The sequence below is a fragment of the Microcaecilia unicolor genome, chromosome 11 (genome assembly GCF_901765095.1).
Source record: "Microcaecilia unicolor chromosome 11, aMicUni1.1, whole genome shotgun sequence".
Lineage (NCBI taxonomy): Eukaryota > Metazoa > Chordata > Amphibia > Gymnophiona > Siphonopidae > Microcaecilia > Microcaecilia unicolor.
Genome location: NC_044041.1, coordinates 41,673,327 through 41,694,168, shown reverse-complemented (window position 1 = coordinate 41,694,168; position 20,842 = coordinate 41,673,327). Strand labels below are relative to the sequence as shown.

The 20,842-nt window shown below is 43.0% G+C and overlaps 1 protein-coding gene across 1 annotated transcript in view; it reads right to left on the bottom strand.

The window, feature by feature from the left end:
• Positions 1-14,860, bottom strand: part of RFLNA (refilin A) — a 41,845-nt gene extending 26,985 nt beyond the window's left edge. The window contains exons 1-2 of the mRNA XM_030219587.1: positions 14,681-14,860; positions 13,620-13,978 (exon numbers count right to left, since the gene is read on the bottom strand). Of these exons, the coding sequence (XP_030075447.1) occupies positions 13,620-13,838 (219 nt within the window). The 5' untranslated portion in view covers positions 13,839-13,978; positions 14,681-14,860. The remainder of the gene's footprint in view (positions 1-13,619; positions 13,979-14,680) is intronic.
• Positions 14,861-20,842: the final 5,982 nt, after the last annotated feature.

Genomic DNA, 20,842 nt, shown 5'->3' with positions numbered 1-20,842 from the left:
TCTTATTTTGCTTGATTCAATAGGGTTCAAGTATTGCTTTTATCCAATAGTGGTTAACCTTTTTAACTACTGAGCATCCGCCATTTCTTAGTTTTAAAGCTCTGCATTAAATAAAGGTCCCCCTAGAAATATCAACTTTGTCAAAATCTAAAAACATGTGCACATCTGAAATGTAGAATCGGCGCCCTCACCAAAATAGCAACTTTGATATTAAAACTTCTTTGGACCACCAGAAATCACTGGCTGTGATCCAAGAATAGTCCCTGTCACTAAATACAATGATTCAAAACTCCACCTTGTATCACACATAGGACCGATGCCAAGGGTTTCATGAAGAAGCTGCTTCCAGGACTCAGGTGGAGGCAGGAAATGACTTCTATTAAAGAGTGCCGAGCTGAGACTAAAGAGTGCCGAGCTGAGACTTTTCCACTGGTCAAAGCATTTTCACAATGGTGCGTCGGCACTTTGAGTGTGACACTGTCTTTACACTGAGTTAGTCGGATAAAAGAAATCACCGCTGTCACCTGGTATTGATCAACTAACGTAAAACTTTGCTTAGGGAGTGTCTGGTATTGAGATCCTGTGCTGATAACTTTACTGATAGGCATTTTGCAACTTTGGACTGCTTTTCTCCTTCGGAACAGATTCTGACATTTGTCCAAACACATCTGTCCTGGGCGGAAATGTTTGCCAATTGGTCTCTTTTGCTTGGCTTGCTGCTGTGCTGGACACTGGCCCCCTCTCACTGCAATGAAAGAGGGGTGCGGAAGGAGGAAGCCTCGGATCCAGCCCACACTTCACTGCCATGGTCAGTTGCTCTGGTGCATCTTGTTTCTCCCCTTCTCCTACGTGCAACAATGAAGAACTCTCAGGACCGATAGCTCCAGACCTCCTGTTAAATTTTCCATAGTAAAGGTAGGGGCTGTTTGGGTACATTGCTCGGAAAATGGTTGTGCTTCGCTTTGCATGCACATTTGTATAGTAATTAGCTCATTGTAATAACTTTGCATACAATTTTCGTTAGCTGCTACCATGATAGGAAAAGAGCTCAGAGAACCCTTTTGTGCATGTCTTGCTGTACTCTGTGCTTGCTAAACTGGCTAGAACCAGTGTAAAAACCACATTGCTGGCTCGTTAAGTTTTGTGCATCTGGTCCTAAGTCCAAAATGGTAGGAACCTGGGCTACCCAGGTACAAAAACTTAGATTGTGAGCCCTCTAGGGACAGAGAAAGAACCTGCATATAATGTGTACAGCGCTGCATACATCTAGTAACACTATAGAAATTATTATTATTATTAGCAGTAGTAAATGTAGTAGGCCCTAGGGGTGGAATTTCAGGCTAACAAGATAGAGTTGGAAAAACAGCTGGAACAAACTGAACTCTGAATGAAGGAACAGGTGGCCAGTGTAATGGAGCTGGATCTCAAAACCACAGAGCTTACCAAACAGCAAATAGATCGGTCGGATAAACTGGAGGATTTGGAGAACCAACACAGAAGAAGTAACTTTCGTTTCAGAAGTGTCCCAGAAAGCCCAGAGTACACTGACTGCATGAAAGTGATTCAGAAGATTTCCTCTTCACTACTAGAAAAGTCAGGAGCAGTGGCGTTCCTAGGGGGGCTGACACCCGGGGCGGATCGCCGATGCGCCCCCCCCCCGGGTGTAGCGCCCTCTTTCCTGCCCGGAGCTGCTAGCTGCCCTGCATCCTCTTGTCCTGGTGAGTCCGGCTCTTGGCGTTTCAATATGGCCGCCGAGAGTTGAAGCAGCCTCACGAGACAGGACAGGAGGATGCAGGGCAGCTAGCAGCTCCGGGCAGGAAAGAGGGGGCTCTTTCCTGCCCCGAAGAGGTACCTCTAGACCACCAGGGATTGGGATAGCAGAGTAAGGGGAGGGGAGGGGGAGGAGAGATGACAGGGGGGAGGTGAGGGCATGGAAGGGGCGGGACACAGGACGAGAAAGGGGCAGCTCCCCCCAGCGAAACGACACCCCCCCGGTGCATCTTTACCTGCTGGGGGGGGGGGGGTGGTGGCGTGCGTCTGTCAGCAACGCTCGTTCCTTGCTCCCTCTGCCCCGTTACAGGAAATAACCCGTTCCGGGGCCAGAGGGAGCAGAGAACGAGAGTTGCCGACAGACGCGCAGCACCCCCCTAGCGGCGTGCACCATGGGGCGGACCGCCCCCACCGCCCCCCCCCCCCTTAGTACGCCACTGGTCAGGAGTGTCAGTGACATTAAAATTGATTGAGCACACCGGGAGCTTGGAAATATGTGTCTCAATGTGCCTAAGAATATAATAATGTGATTCCACAGTTACTCCATGAAAGACTCAATTTACCAAGCAGCTTGAAAACAGAATAATTTCCTTTGGGATTCGTATCCACTTGAAATATACATGGATCTGTCACTCATACTGCTGAAAAAATGGAGAGACTTGAGGGATATTACAGGGAAGCTGTGAGAAGAACACATAAGACACATGTTGTCCTTTCCTTTTGGCCTAGTGTTTGTAGCACAAGGAAAACACATAGAGCTACATCTAGAGACTCTGCAATAGCAATCGTGAGATCACTTGGATGGTGACCGTGCAAGGAGAGCCCACAAGAATCGTGTCTTACTAGAGAATCACTGCTACTATTACTACTACTTATCATTTCTATAGCGCTACTAGACATACACGGCACTGTACATTTGAACATGAAGAGACAGTCCCTGCTCATCTAATCAGGAGAGACAAACATGACTAATAAGGGATAAGGGAATTACTAAGGTGGGAATGATAAAACAGATGTGGGTACTGTACAAGTGAATAGGATTTAGGAGTTAAAAGCAGCATCAAAAAGGTGGGCTTTTAGCCTAGATTTGAAAGCGGCAAGAGATGGAGCTTGACGTACCGGCTCAAGAAGTCTATTCCAGGCATATGGTGCAGCAAGATAAAAGGAATGGAGTCTGGAGTTAGCAGTGGAGGAGATGGGTACAGATCAGAGAGATTTACCTGATGAGCAATGTTGAGGAGGGATCAGTTTGACCTTTAAAGAGAAATCTCAAATCAGCCAGTTATCTTGAGTTTGGTACATAAGAATATAAGAAGAACTATACTGGATCAGACCAATGGCCCATCTATCTAGCCCAGTATCCTGCTTCCAACAGTGGCCAAAACACAAAAAAGTGGCAATAGCATAGAGAAGGGGAAGGGAAAACTTCGAAGTCTTCGGAGAACAGAGAAATTGCGATCACGGAGTGTGGCAAGAAGGTTGCCACAACAATGTAAGCCCGGAGGAGAGTGAAAAACGTTCCTATTTCTTGCCTTAAGCTTGGATGCTGGGCATGGTCACATTGGACTTTTGATATGAAATGACCCCTGACGCAGGCGCTGTGTGCTGAAACATGGCCTGTATTGGGTCATTGATGTACAAGATTGAGTCTTTGATATATAAGATTCTTCTACTCTGCGGAATAAAAGGACTTGTCCTGTTTTTGAAGGCTTTTGGTGCTTTTTTGTGTTTTGAATTGTGTTCTGTGCTTCGAACTCTCTCTGTTTTGCTCTCCAACAGTGGCCAATCCAGGTCACAAGTACCTGGCAGAAACCCCCCAAATTGAAGGCATGTCGCACCACCGTAAGCATCTTTTCTGCAGTGGGATTTTTCTCCCTTTCTAAATGCAAATATTTAGCAGTGTTTTTCTTTCCCAATAAAACCCTTAGGATTACATTTTACATCTCCGACTAGTGACCGTCTCCCCAGCCCATAGAGACCTGCATACAGAGAAGCTATTGATGTGCAGTTATTGCAAAGGCTGCCTCTCTTTCCAACCACTGCAGACAGTAGCTGTGTCCAGCACTGCTCCACCTCCAGACAATGGCCACCAGTGAATGTGTATGTTGGACAAATTTTGCTTAAGATTCCGAGTCTGTGAGCAATTTCCAATTTAAACATACAAAATTCTACTCTGCTTCCTTCTATGTTGTGTAATTAAAATCTATGAAGCCAATATTTAAAGGGGTTGATACTCAAAGTGATTTGAATGGAAAGCCAAAAGTGGAAGGCACCAAGACAAGGATTTGCATGTCAAGCGCATCCTGTATATTGCTTTTTAATTGAAAATAAACTGTGTCTCTGGTTGGCTAGCTGGAGAACTTGGTTCTCCATTTTCATTGCCTGTGGAAGGATTCTTTCTTTTGCTTAGTGCAGGGTTACCTGGGGGATATTTAGAGGCACTTAACTGTACATTGCTGTTAAATATCCCCTGTAACTGCCTATGCCAAAACTAGATTGTTTGTGGGCAGTCCAGGGCAGAGTTAGAGTGGAGCGGACACTTAGGGGTCCTTTTACAAAGACACGCTACTTTTAGCGCATGATTTTCCCACACGCTCAGGCTATTTCTTAGCATGTCTGCATAAATGCCAATGTTCTATTTACCACTATAAAAAGTCAATCCCACAATGATCTCAACAGGTTTGTAAGAGAATACACCAAAATGTTGCTTTTAACCTTTTAATTAGTGATTGATACTTAGTGAAGGGGTGCCCAGAGAGTTCAGTATGGGCTGTTCCCACAGCCGAGCTGATCTTAGTGAGTCTGGCCGCATAGCGGCCTCACTAACACGCTCCATACATCACTTTCTACTCTCTTTACGTGTCTCCCCATTTTTTGTGAAAATACAATTTTAATCAAAATACTAACGTTAGTGTGTGTCCAAACAAAAATAAATAAAACCTGTTGGTGTAACTTAAGGAAACCTAGAGGGGCATAATCGAACGGGGCGCCCAAGTTTTCCTGAGGAGCGCTCCCGTGGGCTTGGCACGGCTGGCGCCAGGAAGGACAGCGAGCAGTGAGTGCTCCACCGCCCGGAGGGACGAGCGACCTGTTCGATGCAGCTAACGCCAGGAAGGTCAGCAGGCAGTGAGTGCTATGCCGCCCGAAAGGACGAGCGGCTCGTTCGCCAACCACACACGTGGATCTGCTAACATATAGAAAATCATACATTAAAAAAAAATGATGAACACTGGTTAATCAACAAACTGTAAGTAACATGATGAAGAATTATTCTTATTTTTATTCTTATCTATATTTTTTAATCTTTATTTTTAATTCTATTGTTATTTTATATGCAAAACCTTGAAAACCTGCTTGTTCACTGGACTGGTTTTGCTTATTCGCTCCTGTTCCTGCTCTCAGCTCCCTGATCCCTGAACTGCACTCCCATGATCCTTGCTAGACCAGCGATACAGCTCTCAGAATAAAGGAATCTCAATACCCCGGGGCATCATCTCTCGACATTGACTATGGACAATTATGATCAATTATATTGATAAGACGCCTGGAGCAAGACTCAGAAAATATTAAACCTTCCAACGCTGTACTCCAAACGAACCGAAATCACAATGAACACAGTCAAACTACTCCTAATAATCTACTCCTTATCGCTAATCCACCTAACACTCACCACTCCACTCGCAGAAATTAACATGATACCCATACTGCATAACTACCAAAAACTAAACAGATACACCACACCTCATCACACCGATACCAACCATAATGAAGAAAGAACACACCCTGATGGTCACCCTCAACAGAAGGAAAAAAAAAGATCACAAAAAACCCTCACAAACTATGAAACGACAACTGATAAAAGTCCACATAACACTGAACACTGAAGATCCACACCACAATATTCAAGTAGCCTATGTTAACGCCAGATCCGTAGTAAACAAAACAACAACAGTAGCAGACTGGATCATGTCAGCAAAACTTGATCTACTCTTTATCACCGAAACCTGGATCCATAATCAAGAGGACCCAATCATCCTAAACCTATGCCCTCCAGGATACAAAATCACTCACTGGACCAGAAAGGAAAAGAGAGGCGGAGGCATAGCGCTAATATACCGATCCCATTTCACCATCGAAACCACAGCTGAATCCATAACAACCCAACTCGAAATAGCCTCGATCAGAATCCAACATAAAACCTTGCTCGACCACCTAAACTGTGTCCTGTTTTACAGACCAAACAAAACACAAAAAAAGGCGGAAGACAACCCAAAACAGACCAAAAACAAGGGAGTTAGAGCGCCAGAAAAGTTTAATAGGACCCTACACGGTCCGTGTTTCGGCCAGCAGGCCTTCCTCAGGGGTCCTGAATCTGATGTTTACAGGTATTCCTCCAAGATATTCATGAAACAAAATGCTGTATGCTGTCAAATGGCGAGCGTGAGCATATGTACTGGCGAAAAACTAGAGCAGCTAAAACCGCTGTCATTTAAAAGAAAACAGCATGACGTGGCCATCCTGCTGGCCGAAACACGGACCGTGTAGGGTCCTATTAAACTTTTCTGGCGCTCTAACTCCCTTGTTTTTGGTCTGTTTTGGGTTGTCTTCCGCCTTTTTTTGTGTTTTGTTTTGTCTTCACGGGAGATTTGGACTTCTCTTTTTGTATGCTTGGCTGTTTTACAGACCACCATGCAATTGGAATGAAAGCCAGTCAAACTTCATGGGCTTCATCTCAAATACTTGCGTACCCAACTCCAATGTACTAGTACTAGGAGACATTAACCTTCAACTAGAAGACCCAAACTCTACCAATGCACGAGAATGCAAAGACTTCCTCCATCTATGTGATCTTAAATGGCCACACACGCAACCAACCCATACGAAAGGGCACACTCTCAACCTCATCTCATACAAACTGTCCACAGAGCAGAATCTAATAATAACAGAAACTAAATGGACAGAAACACCATGGACCGACCATTACAGACTAAACTTATCCCTAAAATGGCGGAAAAAGGGTTCTCTTCACATACAGGAAAACACATCCTAAGCCACGAGAGGCCAAATAGACGTGGAAACATTCTGGAAACAATTATACAATAACGATTGGGCAACACAAACGGACTCCATATACTACCTCTCAGAATGGGACAAAAGATGTAAACACATATTAGACAAAATAGCACCCTTACGAACAAGAACCTCACGTAGACACAACTCGATACCGTAGTTCAATGAAGAACTGAAAAAATTAAAAACACAATCCAGGAAATTGGAACGCGCATGGAAAAAAATAAAAGACAAACATACACTCAACGCTTGGAAACAATTACAAAAGAAATACAAATACACAATAAGACAAACCAAAAGGCCATACTACAAAACTAAAATAGGGCCGGATTACAAAGACACGAAGAAACTATACCATCTCGTGAACAAACTACTAAAAACAACGCCGATCACCACAATCAATACTGACATTCCATCTGCAGACAACCTTGCTAAACACTTCAACGAAAAAATTGCAAACCTACGCAAAACGTTACCTCAGGACAACACGGACATCGAAAACTACATCACTGAACTGGAACCATCCCCTGATGAACACCCTGCGGACCGAATCCTCACCACCGATACAGTTACCCAGGCGATCAAGAGGTACTCCAACAGCCACTGTCAACTGGACACTTGCCCCAGCCACCTAATAAAATCCACCCCCCACCGCTTCATAATAGATCTCACATCCCACTTAAACTTCATGCTTCAACAAGGCACCTTCCCTAAAGTTCCCCTAATGTACCTACCTTACATGAACCTATTTTACTACAATAACACCTGTATTTGTTCATTCCAGAACTGGCGAACGCCACTACGGTGAGCCTGCAAATAGGTGTGAAAATGTGGGATACGAATGCAACAAACAAACAAACAAACAAACAAACAAATAAATAATTAAAAGTTGTAAAGCAACGTTTTGGTGTATGCCCCTCCAAACCTGTTGAGATCATTGAGGGATTGACTTTTTATAGTGGATTTTGATATTGATATTCTATTTACAGCAATAATGGCCAGGCTTTACTGCATGAGCCCTAACTGCCTCCAAATTACTTGGTGGGAAGGGCTCATGCAATAACCCCATGGTAATCAGGCAGAGTGTGGCAATGTGTGGAAATGGCCCCCCATGGTAGAAAATGGAAAATTATTTTCTACCACGGAAAACTGCATGCGCCAACTTTGGAACTACTGCCAGGCTGCTGCACTGCCCTGACGGTAGGACTGATTTGACGCTCATTACCTACACGGTAACCAGTTAGCAACAATTTTCAGTCTGTAACTGGCCAAGTAAATGCATAAAGCTAGGACAGCAAAACAGCAAGTTAACCAAGCACCAGTCTGAATATCGTCCAGTGCCCCATTAACGTCCATGCTGGCAGTCAGTGCCCAGAGCCATGCATGGCCTGGCATTTCAGAGCCATGGTTAGCTCAGCCTGTGGTTGGAAGCAGCTCAACAGCCACTTACCACCATGGGCTAAATATTGGACCCACAAGGCTTCGGCTTCTAATTTTGAAAGCTGGGCTCCTGAATTGGTTTATTTGATAATTTATTAGGGCTGAGGGCTTGAATTTTGGAATCTAAAAATAGAAGTGGGAGTGGAGTTAGCTTGAAGGAAAAGATTTAGGAGCTTAGCACTGATTTTTAGCACCAGACACCTAATGACAGGCTCAATTTAAGAGCATAACTTTTAGAATCCTAAATTTAGGATAATTATCTGCTGAAAACCTGAAGTCTGGATTTACTTAGGGCATCTAGGTAGCAATTGTGACGTGCACAATTTCCGATTGATTTTACACAAGGCTCACTGAGTGCAGAGGTTTTTGTAGAATACGTGTAAGGATGTGGGAAATGCACGTGCCAATTGCAGCTGGTATAGCTGGAACAGCCTGGTTAGAAAGGATGCATTCAAAAAGAGTGGCCTCATTTGGGATCAGTGGCGTAGCCACAGGTGGGCCTGGGTGGGCCGGGGCCTACCCATTTAGTGCTCAGGCCCACCCAACAGTAGCACACATTTAGCAGTAGCTGATGGGGATCTCAAGCTCGGCCAGCTGTAGACTTCCCCCTGATGGTAACAAAAACGCTACTCTCCACTTCCTGCCAGCGGAAACATTTTTTTTGGTGGTGGTTGGAAGGGGGGGAGGACACTTGGTGCCTACCCACTTCTTGCCTAGGCCCACCCAAAATTTGTTGTCTGGCTACGCCCCTGCTTGGGATTTTGAACATGTAAATACTGATTTTTACAACCTATATTACGTAAAAATTCAACATCCAGGAAGAGCCAATTAAGGCGCCAAGAGGGAAAAAAAACTTTTAAAAAGATATGGTTTTGAAATGGTCTAAAACACCAGAGAGATGGACACAATTGCTCCATCAATCACTGACGCAATCCCCAGGTCCAAACAAGCAGTTAGCTGCCTTCTAGAAGTTGTAAATGCTGACCTCTAAGGTGTTTTAGGTATGAGTGTATTGCCATTTCCAAAATCAGAAATAACATGTCAACTTTTCCATCCCGCCCAAACCATAACCACAACACACCCCCTTCCAAACTGTGCACACACTGTGTATCTAAATGTATAAATAGTGGCTTTCTTAAAACACCATTTACATGTTTAAACATCGCACTGCACTTCTAAAAAGACATTCTTAGGATTCTAAGTACAGCTGATAAAAGGGGAACAAATTAAGGGATCCTTTTACAAAGCCACGGTAGCATTTTTAGCTCACGGTAGAAATCAGCTGGCAGTAAACGCTGAGATGCCCTTAGGAATATAATGGGCGTCTCGGTGTTTACTGCCAGCTGATTTCTACCATGTTTCAATATCTATAGTTAAACACAAGAGTATTTTCACCAGAGGGTGAAAATACCCTCTGCTGCCCAAGAATCTCAAAGTTTTAGGTCCTCTAATGTCATAATGTGTAACCTGATCTCAACAGGTCAACACATCTTCTCAATAAAGTCACGATAAAAATGAAGTAATTCTATCATGACATTTACACCTTTATCTGTTTCTTCTTTTCTTCCATTGTTTCATCTTTTATTTTATATTTGACTCTTTATTATTATTATTATTGTTATTTTTTTTAATTAATTATATTGTAAACTGCCTTCAGGTGATCAAGGAAATACTTTAATAAAGTAAACGAAACTTAATATTATTGTAAATAATAATATTTTTTGTTCAGATTGCTCAGTGGAATGAATACTGTGCTCCAGTCTTGTTTTGCATAATCCCAGACTAGAAGTGCTGTGTGTGTGTGTGAAGGGTGGAAGTTGGGTTTTCAGCTTCATAGCACTGGACTCTATTGGACCATACTGCCTGACTAAGGCTCCCTTGCTTCTCCCCCCCCCCCCCCCCAACTGTTCAGCAGGGACTTGGAATGATGCCTTTATAACATCCTCAGCCTTGCTCAGCCTGGAAGAGGACCTGAGCTGGGAGCTGATCCCAGATTCTCCTCAAGGCAGTGCACAGAGCCTGCACTGTGCCACAGCACTGGTTCCTATTAACTTTAATGTGAAGTAGATGTGGCTGTTGCAGAATGCTGAGTTTTCATCTTGAAAGATATTTTTTCCTAAGGCATTGCTAATATAAAAGATTCAAGATGTGTTTTTACAAGAATAGGGATAACTTCTATTGCAGAGGCCACCTTCATAGCCTAGGGGGAGGGGCAGGGAATCTCACTCATTGCTCATTGATGACATCTAGTGGTTTAGGAGGAGAAAGGCATGGATACAACAACAGGGGCAAACCCCTGGATATTTATGAATGAAGGCTTATGTCACTATTGCCCAACAGAGGCTGGTTCTGATTGAGATGGACGTCCAAAGCAGCAAATGGCAACTGCTGGGCAATAAAAGCCCAAAACACAGTTCTATGTTAATGAAATAAAGCATAACAAAACATGTCATATATTTACTAATTTCACTTGTACGCTCAGACATACAGGGCCAGTGTTAAACATGTTGAGTCCCAGGACAGAAAGTTTGCACAGGCTCCAATGCCCACCAGCAGGCTGTATTTCCTTCATCTGTAAGTAGGTTTGGAACCCTTATGATATGGGAGCCCCGGGCAGTTGCAGGTGAGTTCCAAAACCTGTTCAGTGCATTTTTTTTTTTTTGAAAAATGAGTTCATACTGGAAACAGACTACCTTTACAGATAGCCATAGGGCGTGTAAAAAATTGCATTATAAGGCATTTATTCATAAGTTAAATGATATTCGGTGGAAACATTTTCTTAGGTTGGCTAGAATTCATGAAAATAAAAACTTGCATGTATCCATAGAACTCATCTCTTCAATTGTCCTGTTTCCACCCCCTAACACCAGCCCTGCAGACACCTTAATAAATGCACCTGGTGTCTCACGAGACCTTTGGCCGTAAACTCTAAACTAAGGGCCTCAACTATGAATGTGTGTTAATGGAGATGAATGTGCATTGATTTGTGTTAAGCACAGAGTTAGTAAATAGTCCCTCTTGATAATAATGGGGCTTGAATTATTTAACATGTATTATACTGCATGTTAACTTATTGACTCACATGAGTAAACAAGACGCTATTTTTGAAATGGGCTCTCTGGTAGGAGACTGAATCCAAGACAAAAATCCTATGAAAACCTTTCATTGACCGGGCTTGCATATTCATTAATTTACACTGTGACAAGAGCATGCTTTGCACATGATAAATCACATGATGACAATATCCTGGACCTAAAAGGTTTGTAGACCAAATCTGAGCATAGGTCCATCCACTGCCCAGCAAGGCAGCCAGAGTAGTAGCTCTTGCTCCCTGTAGGTTACACCCATCTATTCCCTGTTTAAAGTGTGAAAGTGATTTAAGTTTTGCTTTGATTCTGTCTTCATACGGTGGAGGATGCGAGATGTGGACCTACTGGCCTATAGTTTGTCTGTCTGGTTATTTCTGTCTATATTGCTCTGGGGATATATCCCAGCTGTCAGCCACACAAGCTCCATTCCAATCCATATCCAAGTCAATGTTTCTGCTAAGTGATTTGTTCAAGATCAATAAGGGATAAGGAAAATTAATCTGTTCTCCAGGTCCTCAGCTATGCGCTCCATCGCTCTGCCTCTCTGCTCTTAATCCCACCCAGTGCATAGTACCTGTGTGTTGACCCTCTGATTACTACCCAGAACCCAGAGCTCACACACATTGCTTCAAATCCATGGTTTTATCAAGAATGCTGTCAACATCGTAAAACTGAAACTGTACAGATTCATTCTATTAAACTGGAGGCATCTAGACAGTCTTCTGCAGTGCAAACAACCAAGCACAAGAAAAACCGTAATGTTGGATCCAGGTTCATTACACACCACCCTGCTAAACAATTGCAGTGTTCTCTGTTCACAGCAGAAACCCGCCAACTACACATATTGCATACCTGACGGGTCAACACTAACAATGGGAATAAACACATGTGTTATCGAGCCTACTAGGGCTGCTGCCTCCTCTTCATCTCCTATTTTTCCCATCACAGTCTTTACTTAAAGTAAACAAAGGCATGATATTTTTATTTTAAGTGCACCAAATAGGTTTCTGCTTCTTTCTCTCCGTTCAAGAAGACTGCCAGCAGTGCACTGTAAATTTTGGAAGAACCACAGTGTAATTAGTGATGAAGATGCTGCTTGAGGTTGACCAAATTTCGTAGCAGGGATTTCAGTTAGCTGAAGTTTCTCTTATACACATCACCAACTTGAGGAAGGGAATATAACCCTTGGATGCTATTCACAGACATATTATGTTTGTCCCGCAAAAAGGTTTGCTCTTCAGCTTATTTGTGGACTCTTATTCCTACATTATTAGGATGGACTAATATGGCAATCACATTACAGTTTGCTGCAACAACATGTAGAGTCTAGATAAATCAGACTCTACATGTGAAAGGTCTACCCAGGGCTTTTTTGAGGGGGTACTTGGGGGTACTAAGTACCGGCACCTTTTCCATTGTCTGCTAAAATTGATCCATGGACCCCATGTTTTCATGAAAGAGCTCAGGCTCTACACACCAGTTCTGCTTTGTCATAGATTCTGTGCCCGGTTGCAGGTGGCCTGGCTATTGTGGGGTGGGTCCCTCGGTGATCACCCCACCCCTGAAGGGTGGCCTAGCATTTGAGTACCGGCACCTTTTTTGCTAGAAAAAAATGCACAGGGTCTACCAGTCTTACCCAGTGTAGTACACAGTATTCCTTCTCAAAGATCAGTGCCAAGTACACCATACCCAAATCACTACTTACTGGACGAAGGTCACCACCCAGGGCTACTGATCCTCAGAGATTAAAATGCAATCTATAATACCGTTTCAGTATTTATTGCCCATTGCTTAATGCCCCATTGGGTTTAAAACTATGCAGTGCATAGTACACACCTGTTGACCCCTGTTTACTGTTCCATACCCAGAGTTCATGCACATCTCTCCAAATCACTGTATTAACTAATCTTTATTACAACAATCTGCCAAGGTTGTAAAACTCTTCAGATTTATGGAAATGATACCACAATGAATATGCGTGAGATTACTTTGCATACAATGGAAGCAGTGCGCAAAGATTTATATTGTGTATATTCATTGTGAATATCCTAAAATCCTGACTGGACAGATTTGGGAAGTTTCAGTATAACCCCCGATACACAAAGAAGCATATTTATTGGGCAGGTGCATTTCATCTTATCTGGCACATGCATCATATGGGCACACCAAAGACCTCTATTCTTTCTCTCCTTAAGGAATGACTAGCAGATTTTCAAAGCAATTTCAGGAAGAAGACTCAAAGGTTCTTACCAATTTCCCCTCCTTTGCTTCTTTCCTATAGCCATGCCCTGGGTAATGGAGGGCACTGATGCTGCCTCCAGTTCTGCCCTCTAGAAGACCTGGAGAAATGGCGTAGAAAGGCGGACTGGGGCTGGGAGGGAGTCCGGAGTCCGGGCTATCCAGCAAGCCTTCCCGGTTCTTCTCTTTCAAGCTGTCTTCCATCGCTTGTAAGTGCAGGTGACCTACCATTGCTAGCACCAGTAGGACCCAGTTCAAAAAAATCTACCAGGGGCTTCCGGTCCCTGGCAAAAGAAGGTATTAGAGCACCCTGCTCTGTCAGCTGCCCCAAGCGACTTCCAGAAGGGAATCTTCCAGGAGCCTCTCTGTTCCTGCAGAGAGAAAAATGCAAGAAATGAAATCTGTGGCTACCTAAGACCGCTCGATACGACCCCCCTCCTCAAATAAAAATGTCAAGGTTAGGAGGGAAAAAGGGAAGCGCATAATTCTGAAAAAAATATGCAAAAAAACTTGCAGACTGGCAACTCCTTCAAACTATTCTCCAGTTTCAACCAGAGCTGGAGAGAGAACGGGAGTGGAAACCAGTCAAGGAGGAGATGGAGAAGCTGGTCGGGCACCGGCAGAGTGATAAGAAAGAGAAAATGCATTTAGTAATGTGAGAAAAGGCTAGGAGCCAGTAGTAACCTATCACCACTTTTTTAAGCCAGGACTAAAACACCCCAAGTTTATTTTTTTTATTTCTGGGCTTATATACCACCTCTCTAGTTCCCCAAAGCGGTTTTAGAGCAATTTACAAAAGAATGCACAAATACATCTTTCTGCAAACTACAAAAATTCCTAAGGAAAAGCTTTGCAGGTAGGGTGCCACATCCATAATAGAAATGAATCTGCACCAAAGGTGACCCCAGATCTGAGAAGCCAGCTGAGTACAGAAAAGAGACAGAAAATCCTAGGGTAAAAAATATTAATACATTCGTTTCAGTTCAGAACAAAAAAACCCCGTAATATTGCCGATTTTGTGGGGGGTCTAGAGGATAAAAGAAGAGGCCGAAATACAGCAAAACTCCACTTACGCTTTGCCGGGACGGAGAGGACCCAGGAACAGGCACCGAGCCTTCTGCAGTTCTGTGTACGCTCAGCCCAAGCACCTCGCTATGAATCAAGGAGCTGCTGGCTAATGCGCGCTCTCCCTCCCTCCCCCTGGAGCTGAGCCAGGACCCAGTGGTCGCTGGCAGTCCTCCAGCCCCAGCCAGCAGGGAGGGAGGGAGGGAGGGAGAGCTCCTGTTTTCATTCACAGCGGCAAAGAGGAACCAAAGCGAAAAAAAAAAAAAAAAAAAAAGAGAAGCTGGGACACAGCTTAGGGGTAGAAAAAGCCTGCAACTGAGAAAGAGCAGGGAACTCGTTTTATTAAAGGTTTGCAACAGTTTTATTCAGGCTTTTTAAAATTATTTTTTTTAAAAACTGCATTACTTTTATTAATGAAAAGAAAATCTCATTATCTTCAGGTGCAAAACGTGAATAAAATCACCACAATAATTGTCCTATTGTTTCAAATCAGAGTAGTCCTTACTAACCTTGGTTTCCCACTATTTATAAGTAGAGGAGTGTGGTAGCCGTGTTAGTCCACTCTTAAGGTTATCAATAGAAATCAAACAAAATAAAACATGGAAAAGAAAATAAGATGATACCTTTTTTATTGGACATAACTTAATACATTTCTTGATTAGCTTTCGAAGGTTGCCCTTCTTCCTCAGATCGGAAATAAGCAAATGTGCTAGCTGACAATGTATATTGTAGAGTTGATGTATAAGTTCATTTCTCAGTTTCTGACTAATGTCTCTGTTGATCACCCTCCCCTCACCTATCCACACCCATCCTGTTAGAATATCAATGATATGCTTTGATGCCCCCATGCATACCTCCTACCCACCCCTATTTTCCCACCCTGCCAGACTGTCATAGTAATGCTTGAATGTTTTCACTTATATACACTGTCAGCTAGCACATTTGCTTATTTCCGATCTGATGATGAAGGGCAACCTTCGAAAGCTAATCAAGAAATGTATTAAGTTATGTCCAATAAAAAAGGTATCATCTTATTTTCTATTTTGTTTGATTTCTATTGATAACCACTATTTATATAAATGCACAATTACATCGTATGTGATGGCAGATAAAGACCTGTGTAGTCCATCCAGTCTGCCCAGTTGATTGGGAATGGGCCTTGATATACTGCTTTTCTGTAACTATGTTCAAAGTGGTTTACATAGTATATACAGGTACTTATTTTGTACCTGGGGCAATGGAGGGTTAAGTGACTTGCACAGAGTCACAAGGAGCTGTAGTGGGAATTGAACTCAGTTCCCCAGGATCAAAGTCCATTGCACTAACCACTAGGCTACTCCTCCACTAGCAACATTATCCATATTGATGGTCTTCTATGTATCTATTTTACAGTTTGTGTTCAGCCCCTGTGTGGGTGAAACATGGCCATGTTGGGTGTATAGAGAGTGTTTTTATTTATCTGTGGTGAATACATTTTGTTAAATTCTAACACACTGTTTGCCCTATCTTTTAGCTGTTCTGGATCTTGTGGATCACTTACCTGTTTGCTTTCTAGGACCATAGAATAGCCATCCTACCTAAACCCTAACCATGGGAGACGTACAGGGAATGGCAGTGAAGGCAAGGGAGGCAGAAGACTGGAGGCTGCACAGGGTGTACGGTGGCACAGTGGGGTTAGAGGGATTACAGAGCAGACTAGGTGGACTGAAAGTGTCCTTAAAGTGCTTTTTGTACAGTCCTATCTATCTAGTTAGGTATGTGGGCACAGACACTGAATAAGAGCCCAATATCTTCTATGTCCATCCTGACTCTGCCCTTGTTTACAGTTTGAAAGTAGAAAGGACATTGACATCTTATAGAAAGGATGTCAATAGTTTATGTAATTGGCTTTGGAAAATTTGAGGTAGGTTTTCAGTTCCTTTCTGATGCCTCTTATGACCTTTGGTATTGGACCCCAGGTATCTAAATCTCACTGTGTATATGGTTTTGTAGGTTATGTTTCTGCAGTTGGGTAGGTGGAGGAGTAAATAGCCTCTGGTTTCTGGGCTTGCATTTCTTGGGGATAGTTCAATCATATCTAGCATGTATTCAGGGGACATGCCAAATAGAATCTTGTAAATGAGGCTGCTAGCTTTGAAGGTTAACCTTGCCTTGATGGTAGCCAGTGTAGTATTTTGAGCAGTGGAGTAGCTCTTTCATATTTCGACTTCTTGAATATCAGTCTTGCTGCCGTGTTTTGCAGCGATTTTAGTGTGTTTTCCTTGAATCCTACATATACTGCATTGCAGTAGTCTAGTTGTGATAGTATTAATGATTGTATCATTATCCGGCTCGGGGGGGGGGGGGGTGGATACTTTTCCGACATGCGCCATGTTTTGCCTCAGCTGCCTCAAGGAAAACCCCCACATACACAGCCTGACCTGTCTTGCCGTCTCAGTACTTTCATTCAGCTAAGAAAGTCTCTAGTAGATAAACTGTGATACACTGGGAGCTGCACCGCTGAAGTTCTGTTAAGATATTTTCATCATCAGGTGATCGTTTAGATTATGAATTCTGTGAGAACACACCAGATGTACAGTTCTACTGTTACTATATGCATATAACTGTATGCCCTGCTCATGCTCTGCCCAGACTCCATCCATGTGTTTGCCCACTTTCAAATTATGTGCCAACATTTACGCTGCATGTACTGCTATTCTGAAACTATGACAGAGAGAATCCAAAGCACACCAAAGAAACACCAAACTCTTTCTCTGCATTATCCGAGCAGATTGTGTATCGCACTTGAGTTTATTCGTAGTTTCACACTTGCGCCCTTTGTTGGCGCCCTTGCATAACTCAAGAATTGGCAAATTGTTTTGAAGGATTGTTACAACTGTACCTTGTGACTACTGTAAGACCCCTGATGCAGACGGCTTTGCTGAAACACAGACCAGTGTCAGGTTTGATTAATAAATTTCCGAGTTGATGCCATCTTAAGTAGAGAGGTGTGGTAGCCGTGTTAGTCCACTCTTAAAGGTTATCAATAGAAATCAAACAAAATAAAATAAAATATGGAAAAGAAAATAAGCGGGAAATACTGCTGGGCAGACTTGTACAGTCTGTGCCCTGAAAAAGGCAGGTACAAATCAAGGTAAGGTATACACATATGAGTTTATCTTGTTGGGCAGACTGGATGGACCGTGCAGGTCTTTTTCTGCCGTCATCTACTATGTTACTATGTTTATTGGACATAACTTAATACATTTCTTGATTAGCTTTCGAAGGTTGCCCTTCTTCGTCAGATCGGAAAAAAAGCAAATGTAGTAGCAGATAGTGAAACATCCAAGTATTGCTTTGACCGTATCTGCTCGGACCCAGGGGATAGAGACAGACACTTTAAAACCCTGACTGCATCCTTCAAACAGAAAGGCTACAACCCCAAAATAATCTCCAAGAATATTGCCTCCTCCCTCAAAACACCCAGGGAAAATCTGCTACAGTACAATGAAAAAAAAAGCCACAGACAGAATCCCTCTTGTAGTGACATACAACCCAGAGCTGGAGAAGCTGAGGAAAATCATAAGAGACCTACAGCCTCTACTCCAGGAAGATGAATTACTGAAAGAGATATTCCCATCCCCACCAGTGCTGGCCTTCCGACAGCCACCCAACTTAAAACACAAGCTTATCAGAAGTAAACTCCCAACACAGACTGAAAATAAAGCGAAAGGCACATTTCCCTGCAACAGATCCAGCTGCAAGCTATGCCAAAACATCTCACAGGACCCCACAGTCATTCATAAGGGAAAAATATTCAACATAAAAGAATCTTTCACATGCGCATCTTCCAATGTGTTATATATCAGTCAGTGTAAAAAATGTAACGAAGGATGCTATATTGGAGAAACAGGCCAAATGCTTAAGACAAGATTTAACTTGCACAGACACCACATGAAGACAGCCGGTGCCAGTCGGGTGCCCACCCCTGTGGGACAACACTTTACAGGACCAGAACACTGCACCAGTGATTTCAAAGTAAGAATCTTGAAAGGTAACTTTAAAACAATACAGGAACGTAAGACCTTTGAAGTCAGAATGATTGAATATTTTGACACCCTACACACAGGACTTAACAAGGATCTGGGTTTTCTAGCACATTATAAACCATAAGGTTGTATTTCTCTGTTTATCATCCTCCTCTTACCTACCCATACCCATTCTATTAGAATGTCAATGAAATGCTTTGATGTCCCCATGCATACCACCTACCCACCCCCTCCCTCCCACCCTGCCAGACTGTCAAAACAATACTTGGATGTTTCACTATCTGCTACTACATTTGCTTTTTTCCCATCTGACGAAGAAGGGCAACCTTTGAAAGCTAATCAAGAAATGTATTAAGTTATGTCCAATAAAAAAGTATTATCTTATTTTCTTTTCCATGTTTTATTTTGTTTGATTTCTATTGATAACCGAGTTGATGCCCTAACCTTGAAGGCCCTTGGTACTTCTTTGTTTGTACTGGTATTTTGGGCAGCAAGCCTGTTTTTGGTGCCTTATACAAAAGTGTGCCAAATAGTGGCCTGCAGTAGTGTGGGCACGTATACTGGATGCACGCTGGACCATTTCTCCACCAAATCTGGAAAAAAAGGAGTTTTGGGGGGGACCAGGAAATGGGCATGCAGCAAAATGAAAACCAGCACATGTCTATTTATGGCCTGAGCCCTTAATGCCACCCATTGACTTAGCAGTAAGGGCTCATGCATTACCCGTGAGGTAACCGTTCAGCACACGCCAACTGACGATTACTACCAGGAATGCCCCCGTGAGAGAAAATAGAAAATTATTTTCCATTGATGGTTTTTGACACACACCAAACTCAGAATTACAGCCAGGTGCATACACTAGCCAGGCGGTAATGCCGATTTGACCCATGGTACACGCACATAGGCCCTTACATACCTTTGTAAAAGGGCCCCTAAATGTTGGTACATTTTTAATAGAATAACTCCCTATTTATTATGACTATTAATTTATTTGTTTGTTTGTTACATTTGTATCCCACATTTTCCCACCTATTTGCAGGCTCAATGTGGCTTACATAGTGTCGGAGAGCTGTTTGCAGACTCTGGAGTAAACAAATACAAGGTGATGTTGTGGAAGGATAAGGTTCATGTTGTAGGACCACGTAAAGGTATCGTACAGCAGAGGAGTTGTGTGATGGCTATTATGAACTTTAGTGTTGTTGTGTCCCTGAGATCAGGTGTTTATGTTGGGTCGGTAGGGTATGCCTTTTTAAACAGGTGGGTCTTAAGTGATTTTCTGAAGTGTGATTGGTCGTATATGGTTTTCAAGTCTTTTGGTACTGCGTTCCATAGTTGTGTGCTGATGTATGAAAAACTAGATGCGTAAGTTGATTTGTATTTGAGTCCTTTGCAGCTTGGGTAGTGGAGATTTAGGTACGTTCGTATTGATTCGGATGTGTTTCTTGTTGGTAGGTCGATCAAGTCTGTCATGTATCCCGGTGCTTCACCGTAGATAATTTTGTGAACCGTAGTGCAGATTTTGAAGGTGATGCGTTCTTTGATTGGGAGCCAGTGTAGTTTTTTGCGGAGGGGTTTTGCGCTTTCAAATCTTGTTTTTCAGAAGATTAGTCTTGCTGCCGTCTTTTGAGCGATCTGAAGATTCTTTAGGATTTGTTCTGCATCCTGTAAAAATTCCATTGCAATAGTCTGCATTGATTGTATCAGGTGACGGAATGTTTCCCTTGGGAAGAATTGTCTCAGGTGTTTGAATTTCCACATTGAGTAGAACATTTTCTTTGTTGTGAGTTTTTCTTGGTTCTCTAGTGTTATGTTGCGGTCCAGTGTAACACTCTCTTATCTGTCCCCTTCTCCTCTACTGCTAATTCCAGACTCCGTTCCTTTTATCTTGCTGCACCTCACGCCTGGAATAGACTTCCTGAGCCTGTATGTCTAGCCCCCTCTTTGGTCGTTTTCAAGTCCAAACTTAAAGCCCACCTCTTTACCACTGCTTTTGACTCCTAACCACTGCTCACGTGCCCTGTCCTTTTATCCTCCCCTCTTTATTCCCTTACCCTTAATTGTTCTGTCTGTCTGCCTGTCTTATCTAGATTGTAAGCTCTTTGAGCAGGGACTGTCTTTTTTGTGTATGGTGTACAGCGCTGC